We start from the raw sequence: 10706 nt of genomic DNA, 5'->3' as shown, positions 1-10706 counted from the left end.
TTCTTTAAATGCAAGCACATATGTGGTTAGTTGGTGAATACGTTACTGGGGATAGAAGAAGAAAACCCCACCAACTAAGACTTCCTAGATGTCAGTTAGTTTAAAATATGTAACCATCTACGTATTGACAAGAGCAAAAGGCTAAAAAAAACTTGACTGTAATGTTTTAAGTAGGAATAGTTTTAAAGGGCATTAAACACATGTACATAAACTTGGAGTGAGCTTCATTTAAATTGAAGGGTAGCAAAAAAGCATCAAATAATTTCTGAGATATTGAAAGCTATTCAATTGCTGATTGTCCAGAGAACATGTGTATCTTCAGACTTTGATCTGAGTCTCTTGAATTTTTGTCCTCACAAGGAACTGGAGTTAAATGGATCCAGCATGGGTACACCCACATCCATTTCCTCCGCTGGTACGCTGTGGCCAGGAGGCGAGGGCCAGCCTCAGAGGCCTTCCTTATTGGGATTTCCGGCTTTCTGCAGGTTCAGCTGTCCACACAGTGGCATGGCTGTCTCAGCTCCACTCTAATCATTTCCACCGGCAAGATCTGCTGACCAGTCTCCCTAAAAGTCAGGGCTGTTGGTCGACATACACCGGTTAGTGAAAACCAGGGTGAAAGTTAATTCGCCCCTAAGTTTCAGAAGGGTAAAAATGGACATGTTGATTTCCTGTCCAGGCTAGGGGTCAGGACAGGTCAAGGGAGCCCACCTTTTGGGCTAGATTTTTGCTGCCACCTGTTGTGGGCATGCAGATGACAGGAATGATGAATCCTAGATTTGTTTTGTGATCAAGAATTAGAACAAACAACAACCTGCCATTGGAGGTTCATTTCCCACTAAGTCCGGTGCTGTCTCTGCTCTGGCAATGGGGCGGTGCAGAGACAGAGATCAGTACAAAGCAACCCTGCTTTCCGGCCACTGCTTGACTGTGGTGGAGGTGTCTGATCACAAGAAGGGACAAATGTTCCTCCAAGGGCAGATGCTTTGCCTGCAGCAATGACTTGGATGCCAAAACATTAGGATTTAATAGGGACAGGCTTGGCCAAGCATTCAATTGTTTAGTCTACATCAGGCTAAACCTCTGGGTGATTAGAAACATCTTTGGGGTTTGCGGGGCCACGTCATCTGTCTGTTATAGACTCAGCCCGGGTCAAGACCAATGAAAGACACATGGTCAGAGGAGGATGTTTTCTGAGTAGGGGAGGAGAGGACGAGGTAACATCTGCTCAAGGCTATATTCATTTCCTGGGGCTGCTGTACCCAGTACCCAAATGGGGTGGCATAAAGCAACAGAAATGTGTTCTCTCACGTTCCAGAGTCCAGAAGTCTGAAGTCAAGGCATCGGCAGGGCCATGCTCCCTCTGAAACCCATGGGATAGAATCCTTCCTCGCCTCTTCGTGGTTTCTTGTGGTTTGCCTGCAAATGTTGGCATTCTGTGGATGGTAGACACATCCCTCCCATTTCTGCCTCTGGCGTGGCACGGTGCCCTCTCCTGCATGTCTGTGTCTCCACAGGGCTATGTCCCCCCTGAGTGTCAACTCTCTCCTCTTCTCATGAGGACACCAATCACACTGGATGAAGAGTCCACCCCCTCCTATAAGACCTCATCTTCATCTAACTAATCACATCTGCAACGACCTTATTTCCAGGTAAGTTCACCTCCACGGGTACTGGATGCTAGGACTTCGTATCTTTCTGGGGGACACAATTCAACCAAATATCTTGCTTCCTCTTTTCTTAGAACTTAAATAGCCATGATGTTTCTTGATGGCCATGGCCCCTGTGCCCAGCGATGTGTGTGGGCACCATACTCAGAGGTAACGACCAGTTCTCTTGGGTATCAGCTCTTCTGGGCTGGGCAGCCCATACCAACCGAGGAGTTTCCCACCTGGGGGTTGGAGGAGGGGTGTGGGGAGACAGAGAACCATCTAGGTGACTGGGAGAAGGCTTCTGCTATGTGGCTGCGTTCTCAGCACTGAGTAGCTGGTGTCTGCAACCAGACCCTTGAAAAGAGGAAGGCAGGTAGTTTTTATAGAGAACAGAGTCCCTGAATAAGAGAAGCTCTTCTGCTGGGGCTTCTGAGATTTGGGGGCTCTGAGCCCAGAGCTTGCAGGGGAGGGCCCAGATTTGATAGGAATTCTGTCCCCTGGTATTTAGTGACCCTCAAATCATGGAGTCCCTTTAGGAACATGCTAGAGGGGTGGCAGCCAGTGTTCAGAGCTTAGAGGACTTAGGTTCTCACAGGCCTTAGCGGAGGGATTCCTGGGTTGGCTCCAGCACACCCACCCATGGCTGGACAGGAAGGTGAACAGGACATGTTTGGGTGGATGAGCCTTGTAAATGGGTCCCACCCAATGGAAGTCCCTTCAGGCCCCATCAGCCAAATAAATGGAGGAATCCATCCCAGGAAGAGTGAGGCCTGACCAATAAAGGGGAGGAAGGCCTGTGCTTCCATGGAGGGTGGGTAACTGAACACGGACCCTCCCGCCCTGTCTGCTCCGGGTCTGAAGAGTGCGCCAACCCCCTACTCCTTGGAAATGAAACACAAACCAGCTCCCACAGGCTGCTGCAAACTCTGCTCTCCTACTTTTTGGGGTCCAGTTCATGAGGCCTGAGGACATGCTGGCTTTTCCTTCTGGCCAGGTGGACACTCCATGTCCCCAGCCCCCATTTGTAGGAGTAGGAGAAGAGAGACAGCTAGGCAGTGTTTAGAAAGAAAATGGTAACTGTGGGGTTGATGTACTTGGGGAAGGAAAATGGCCCAGTTGGGCAGCCTGGAGCTTTCTGTGCTGGACTGGGGGCGGCTGGGACGGGTCAGCAGGAGCGGTTTTCTTAGAGGGATTGGGAAGCCCGTTTTCTCCTGTGAATCTAGGCCCAGTGGCAAATCTTGGGCTCATTTCTGCCTTTAACGCTGTTAAATAATTGCAAATCTCTTGAGCAAGGAGAGCCAAGGGATTCTCCAAGTGTTTTATTCTTCCTGAAAAACAGGCCCAGGGATATCTGGATAGAGAAACACCTGATCAACAAGTTTGTGATAAATAAGGGTGGTGATAGGTGCAATGGAAAGCTACATGGAAGGACCTAGACAAATATTTTTAAAGTTGAATCACTTATTTTTTTTTAAAGCCCTGCGCAGATATTCCCAAGGTATCAAAAACAAATGAGAGAAGCCTTATTCCTACATCAGCCAAGAATGGGTGTGGACGTGGACATTCTGGAAGGGAGACGCTGATGAGTTAAGAATGTCTAAGGCACACTTTGTGTTCTGTGCAACATCCCATGGGCAAGCACGCAGGGGACTGTGTCCTCAGGATTCAGGGGAGCTCTTCCTTTGCCTGGCATGGCCCTGGGTGCCTGGCAACCGACATGCACCACCCCTGGGCAGAAGCTCCGCCTGGATTCAGTGCACGCCCTGCTTGGGCCAGCACAGCTCTCGCGCAAAAGCACCTTTGCAGCTTCTGATCTCATCGTCGAGCTCTAGGCACTTGTTCAGGCCTGGCACTGCAGACCTCCAGCCGATGAAGCCCTGGGTGGTCTGTGGGACTGGGGGGGATGGAAGGACCTGGAATGGAAATGCAGGGGATTTAGTGACTTTGGGCCACAGAGACATGAGGCATCCAGTATCGGCATGTGAGGCAGGGGTGGAAAAGACAAAAAGAAAAGCCAGCCTCCCTGATGTGTACTGAAAACAAGCACATTCCAACCGGCTGGACTCAGAGGCTCCCATCTTTCCTGGAAGTGATGAACATCAAACACGTTTCTTTATCGTGTAATGTCTAACATATTTAATTCATGACCTCCAGCAAAATAATTTTTATTTGATAAGAAAGCAAAAAAAAAAAAAAATGCAGAAATATCAAGTGCTACAGTTCTCACTGCCTTTTATAAAATATATGGCACTATTGTCAGATGGCATTGTGGCAGGTGTATATCATTGTTTCCATGAGAAGGCTCTACGATATGCGTCTGTATAAACACACACACTCCAAACCGTAGAGATCACAGGAATGAAAAGCAACTGAATTTAATTTTAAAAACCAAAAGTAAAATGGGCTTCTACCTGGAATGAAAAAACACAACTTCATTTATCAATTCCTTGGACAGATTTGACATTTTTGGAAAATGAGGGTAAATGTTTAGGCAGGTTTTCCCCTTCTTTTGAAACAATCTGATCTGCTCTTATAAGGGGATTTGAACAAAGGCAACAGTGCGGGACATTTGTTCTAGCAGAAGAACTGAGAATAAAGAGGTTTACTATGCTTGGGGTTATGAGTTCACTTTTACTAATGGAACCTGCTGGTGAGGCGGTGGCAGGAAGGGATGGTCCCAAGTGGGCTGGCTGCTGCTGTGGATGAAGACCCTTAACATATGCTCTTGATGAACTCCTAAAATTAGTCTCCTGCAAGGCTACATGTACGGTGGGTCATCAATGAATGCCAGAAGCTTCTTTGAACCAGCTACGAGCGGAATTGTTCAGAAGGGAAGCAGCTCTCAATTCTGTTTGTCCAGCCAGGCCTTTGGGAGCACACAGACTAACTTCCAAGTCTTTATCTAACTTGTAAAAGAAATGCAGTTGAAATCCACTGTGAGACATCATGTTTCACCCAGCAGAGGGGCAAAAAGATGAAAACACCACTGTTAACAAGGGCATTATAGGAGTAAGGGCGATATGGCAATTATCTATTTTTTTCTTTTTTGAGGTGGAATCTGGCTCTGTCACCCAGGCTAGAGTGCAATGGCACGATCTCAGTTCACTGTAACCTCTGCCTCCTGGGTTCAAGTGATTCTCCTGCCTCAGCCTCTTGAGTAGCTGCGATTACAGGCATGTGTCATCGTACCCAGGTAATTTTTATATTTTTAGTAGAGACGGGGTTTCACCATGTTGGCCAGGTTGGTCTCGAACTCCTGACCTCAGGTGATCCACCTGCATCGGCCTCCCAAAGTGTTGGGATTATAGGTGTGAGCCACCACGCCCAGCCTGGCAATTATCTTTTGAAAGTGCAGATGTAAACACCCTTTGACCCAACAATCTATCCTGAGGCATTCATTCTAAAATATCCTGATAGCTACACACGTACACACCCATGGTGGTGCAAAGGATGCCTTGTGGAGCTGTTTGTAATAGCAAACGATTGGACATAAGCTGCATATCCACCCATGGAGGCTCATTCACTATGGCCCATCCACACCGTGGTGTGTCATGCAATGGTTTAGAAGGATGAGATAAACTTCTAAGAGAAAAGAGGTACACGAAACTATTCAAAGTGTGGGACAAACTGTGTAATAAGAAAATGAGGCCAGAGGCCCATGGATGTCCTTGTCTATGCAAGAGTGCGTGCCAAATGGGTGACAGTGGTTCCAGGGGTCCAGAGGGAAGGAGGCATCTCATCGGATGGCCTTTTAGGTATCAAGGTTACCTATTAAAAATAAATATGTTTTTAAAGACTCTGGTCACCAATGAAAGGATGGGAAGGTGGAAGGAGGAAACCAGTTACCTTTGTTTGGGATGGAGTCTTGCTCTGTCACGCAGGCTGGAGCGCAGTGGCGTGATCTCAGCTCACTGCAAGCTCCGCCTCCTGGGTTCACGCCATTCTCTTGCTTCAGCCTCCCAAGCAGCTGGGACAACAGGCACCCGCCACCACGCCCAGCTAATTTTTTGTATTTTTAGAGAGACAGGGTTTCACCATGTTAGCCAGGATGGTCTCAGTCTCCTGACCTCATGATCCACCTGCCTTGGCCTCCCAAAGTGCTGGGATTACAGGCGTGAGCCACTGCGCCTGGCCACCATTACCATTTCTTGGGCAAGAAAGGAAGTTTGGAGGGAAGCAGAGGCTGGGGACCTTTCTCACCTGAATCAAAGTTCTTTTCCTTACCCCTGCCACCCCACAGGCTCTGTCTGGTGAGTGTGGCTTTAACAGCTGGCCCTTGCTCCTAGACAAGAGTCTCTCACAGGAAAAAACCATGTTTCGGTTTGTTCTGGTGCCTGAATGGTTCCTCTCTGCTTCCCATTCTCCAGGAGGGGCACCTCTCTGGTATCCAGGTGGGGGCACTTTCTTTGGAAAGAGAATAGCTGTGGTTGTGCAGAGCAGGCCCAGGGAAAGTCCAGCCTCATGGGCAGGCAAGGGATCTGTGGGGACAGCATGTGGCTGAGGGACACTATAGACACTAAGCAGATCCCACGCCACCGTATTCTTGGGATGGAGGTGGAGGCAGGGAGTTGGCAGAATTAAAGCCCAGCTCTGGAAAAATGTCCGACCTACATCCCAGTCTCTCTTCTTCTGTTCTCCGGCCAGCCCAGTGTTCTAGGCCACAGGAGAGCGAGCTCCCTAAATGGGTGCATTGCATCTGAACAGTCACCTTTGTAGGCACTAATTCCAAGAACATGACAGACCCAGAGCAAATTGCTGTGTCTACAAGGGTGTTCCTTGCAGGATTATTCTCCCAAATCTCATGCCGGATACAACCTCGATGGCCAGGGACAGGGGGACGATTAAATAAATGATGACAGATCCACACAGTGGAGAAAAACGCAGCCATTGATATAATAGTGATTTAGAGTGCTTTCTTTTAACTGCATGGAAAGATGTCCAGGGTATGTTGTTAAGTGGAAAAATGAGATTACAAAGCAGCCTGTGTAGTTTGATTTGTAAACATATACCTAAGAAGTATATGTGTGTGTGTGTGCACAAGTGTGGGTATATACATATACATGGACATACATTTGAGGAATATTTGAGGGTAACATTTAAAAGCAGGGCTCTGGAATCAGACACACTTGCTGTGTGGCCGGGGAAAGGAATTCAGCTTTTTTTAGCTTTAGTTTTCCCATCTGCACAATGGGTTTGAGGATGATAGTATCAGGGGCTGCAGCGGAGATAAGATGAGACAGTCCATGTGAAGTGGTCAGCACGGTGAGTGGCTAAGAGTTAATAACAAGAACTTGAGCTGGTGAGGTGGTTACTCTTACAGGTCGAGGGACGTGTAGGAAAACCTCTGGAAGGAGCACCCCCAAAACGTTCATCATGGGTAAGAATCAATATGGGAGTTTTTTTTTTTTTGAGACGGAGTCTCGCTCTGTCACCCAGGCTGGAGTGCAGTGGCCGGATCTCAGCTCACTGCAAGCTCCGCCTCCCAGGTGTACGCCATTCTCCTGCCTCAGCCTCCCGAGTAGCTGGGACTACAGGCGCCCGCCACCTCGCCCGGCTAGTTTTTTGTATTTTTTAGTAGAGACGGGGTTTCACTGTGTTAGCCAGGATGGTCTCGATCTGCTGACCTCGTGATCCGCCCGTCTCGGCCTCCCAAAGTGCTGGGATTACAGGCTTGAGTCACCACGCCCGGCCGGGAGTTTTAATTATCTTATATTTTGCTGTATTTCTAAATAGTTTTTAGCAGTGGCTCTATATTGCTTTCTATTTGGGGGAAAAACTGTCCACATAACTCAGTGGAGCACATTCATTCATTCGTTGGCGCTCACAGATGCTTACCCACCAAACGCTCACTGCTTGCCAGCTACCCCATCAGACCACGAGCATGCCAGGCAAAGGGCTGCAGCTGAACTCCCCTTGCCCTGCGGCCTTCATCTTGGGTTTTCATCTGCTCTCCCCATCAGCACGCAGAACCACCTTCTCCATAGGTGGGCAGAGGGTAGAACCCCCGACCAAAATGACAGACCCTTGAGACATATGGAGCTCAACAGTTTCTAGAGGGATCTGAGCCATGTCCGCCACGGTGCAGGCTTCAGGTGAGAGCATCATCTAAGACCTCTCTTCTCTGGGTTTGCCCGGTCACTCCTGTCCCTCTCCCCACAATCTTTTCTCCACTTAGCAACCGGAGCCATCTTTTCAATAGGCAGGTCTCAACCTTCCACGGTCCTGCTTACAATCCTCCAGTGGCTTCTGCTCTAAATTGGACTCCAACTGCAATCCTTCTTCTAGCCTGCCCACTTCTCCCTTCATGTTTCTTCCCATCCCTTCATATCCTTTCTCTGCCCACACCATCTCCTCCTGTCCCCACCCTCCACCCAAGCTCCCACCACCTCACCTTGCCTTGCTGTTCCTGAAACATAGCAGCCTGTGTTCCGCCTCAGGGCTTTCGTACATGCTGTTCCCTGTGCCTACAATACTTTTCCTAGGGCGGGTGCCTGGTCATCCGCCAGTCCTCAGCTCAAACGGTGCCTTCCCTGACAACCTCGCCCTCTCTTATCCTATGACATACCACTGGCCTGTTTCCTCCATGGTGCTAGCACAGCATATCCAAATGGTGTTGATTTTCTTGGTTAATGTTGGTTCTCTAGACCCAGACATGTGGGCTGGGGTCTCCTCTTCTTGTTCATTACTGTTTTCCCAGCCAAGCTCTTGCACCTCAGTAATAGCTGACTGTCATCGGCACTCTCTAAACATGCTGGGCACCCCGCTGAACCCTGGTGGCACTCCCTGAAGTAGTTACTTCATTAACCTCCATCGTCTAAGACAGGCAGGGGAGACACAGAGCGGTCAAGCCACTTGCCCAAGACCACACAGGAGGTGAGCAGCCTAACAGCACAGGGATCGGGTGGTCTGATTCCAGAGCCCCCACCTGGACCTGCCCTGCCTTCCTGCCCACCCCCTGGAAATGTTTGCTGAAATAATGCATGAAGACCCCATTTTCCTGCCCTCTCTCTGCTTCTGCAGAGCAGGAGGTCATGGCACTCGCACGTGTAGACTTCAGCCTGGAATATTTCCCATGGCTGGGTTTGGGAAGGGCGTGGATCTGGGCTCTGCACCTGGCACTGCTGTGCTCTTACCTTCAGCACTGGCTTTGCACATCTGGAGCCATCGGTTTCCCTTGGGGCTTATTTCTTTCTTAGGAAAATGAGTATTTAAAAACAACGTTTCGAACCTTGATGTACTTCTCCACTGGGGTCACCGGCCGGATACGGAAACGCTCAGGAAGCTCGATTTTGGGCTTTGGGGTGGGGAGATCTTCTTCGCACTTGATCAACTGAAACAGAATCCCCAGAGACGGGGAGCCTCAGGTGAAGCTGGGGGAAGTGTCCTCCCCATTGCTTCCCCTAGAAAGCACAGGTTACAGACACGGAAGTGGGGCATGGAAACGGGAGGCAGAGGCTTGTCTTAGTTACACCGTTAGGAAAGTAGGGGGGAACCTCAATGCAGGCCTGCTGCACCCAAAGCCGAGACCCATCTCCGTCCCCTCCTGCTGCTCACTGCAGCCTCCTGATTTACATCCCCTGTGGGGGAATTTGAGAAAATGTTACCATTATGGACTCAAATTTTTAAATGCCAAAAAGGGTTGGGTGTAGTGGCTCATGCCTGTAATCCCAACACTTTGGGAGGCAGAGGTGGGAGGATTGCTTGAGCTCAGGAGTTCAAGACCAGCCTAAGCAACTTAGCAAGACCCCATCTCTACAAAAAATACAAAAATTAGCTGGGCATGGTGGCGTGTGCCTGTGGTCCCAGCTATTTGGGAGACCAAGGTGACAGACTGGCTTGAGCCTGGAGGTGGATGCTGCAGTGAGCTGAGATCACACCACTGCACTCCAGCCTGGGTGACAGATCCAGACTCTGTCTCAAACAACAACAAACAAAAAATGCCAGAAAGTTTTCAGGACCAAACTTTAACATATTAGAGGAGAGCCTCCACTCCCCCTTTTAAATTTTAAAGCAATGTCAAGTTTTTTGAAAACCCAATTTAATTACATATAAAGAATATTAATATAGACTCTTTATGCATATCATATTAATAAGAACTCATTCTATGCATAAAATTTCAAATTGTGGTACCTTCCAAGAATTAAAAACAACCTCATTAAGAACAGCATAATTTCAAAGCGAGTCGGGTGGGATGAATTACAAATGGGGTTAACACTGTTGTGAATCGTGGATGCTTTGAATGATGCGGTGTTTTAATTAATTCTGCGTCTCTTGTGTTCTGTCCTGAAGTTTGAGAGGTTGCAGATTGGTGGCCACCACCCCACCGGAACCCACAGCAGCATTTCATTTCTAGACTCAGAAGATTTCATGTAAACATCTGGCTTTCTGGACTCTCTTGAGTGACAGCAATATGCAGTTGGCCTTCCCATATGGTTGCACTTGTCTGGGCTCATGCTGGCTGCCTCTTTGGACAGGACCAGTGGCCTCTTTGCCTGAGTCTCCCCACCTTCTGATTAATTATGCTTGGCCTTGTCTCCTGTTTCTGTCACCTAGATGGTCCCTGTAGACTTCCGGACTTGTGATCTTTAGGGAATACCAACAGCATTTTCCCAAGAATCCCTCGTATGTCACTTGGCTTCTAGGCCGGGCGAGGTGTCCATGGCCTTCTTGTATCTGCACCTCGCAGTTGCTCAGTTAGGCAGGTGAGGACTCTCATCCCACTTTACAGATGGGAAGTCTGAGGTCAGGTGGCCGTGGCATCAGACCCACCCGCTTCTCACCTGAGTGTGGTCCTTATCAGTTGTGTGACTTTGCAGGTCTTGGAGCTCAATTTCCTAATTTGTAAATGGGCATAAAACAGCACCTGTGGGCCAGGCGCGGTGGCTCAAGCCTGTAATCCCAGCACTCTGGGAGGCCGAGACGGGCGGATCATGAGGTCAGGAGATCGTGACCATCCTGGCTAACACGGTGAAACCCCGTCTCTACTAAAAAATACAAAAAGCTAGCCGGGCGAGGTGGTGGGCGCCTGTAGTCCCAGCTACTCAGGAGGCCGAG

The 10706-nt window shown here is 49.0% G+C and overlaps 1 protein-coding gene and 1 long non-coding RNA gene across 2 annotated transcripts in view; one reads left to right on the top strand and one right to left on the bottom strand.

Annotated features, from left to right (window-relative positions):
- The first annotated feature begins 1371 nt into the window (after nt 1-1371).
- On the top strand, nt 1372-3252 carry LOC111555676. The gene is made up of 3 exons (XR_002735596.2): nt 1372-1652; nt 1745-1820; nt 3130-3252. It is a non-coding gene; the product is annotated as an uncharacterized LOC111555676 (long non-coding RNA).
- C20H20orf85 (chromosome 20 C20orf85 homolog) overlaps nt 3096-10706 on the bottom strand; it is an 11398-nt gene continuing 3787 nt past the window's right edge. Inside the window, exons 3-4 of the mRNA XM_023231959.2 lie at nt 8881-8982; nt 3096-3565 (exon numbers count right to left, since the gene is read on the bottom strand). Of these exons, the coding sequence (XP_023087727.1) occupies nt 3404-3565; nt 8881-8982 (264 nt within the window). The 3' untranslated portion in view covers nt 3096-3403. The remainder of the gene's footprint in view (nt 3566-8880; nt 8983-10706) is intronic.

The sequence above is a fragment of the Piliocolobus tephrosceles genome, chromosome 20 (assembly GCF_002776525.5).
Source record: "Piliocolobus tephrosceles isolate RC106 chromosome 20, ASM277652v3, whole genome shotgun sequence".
Classification (NCBI taxonomy): Eukaryota; Metazoa; Chordata; class Mammalia; order Primates; family Cercopithecidae; genus Piliocolobus; species Piliocolobus tephrosceles.
This window is presented reverse-complemented; position numbering and strand designations above follow the sequence as displayed.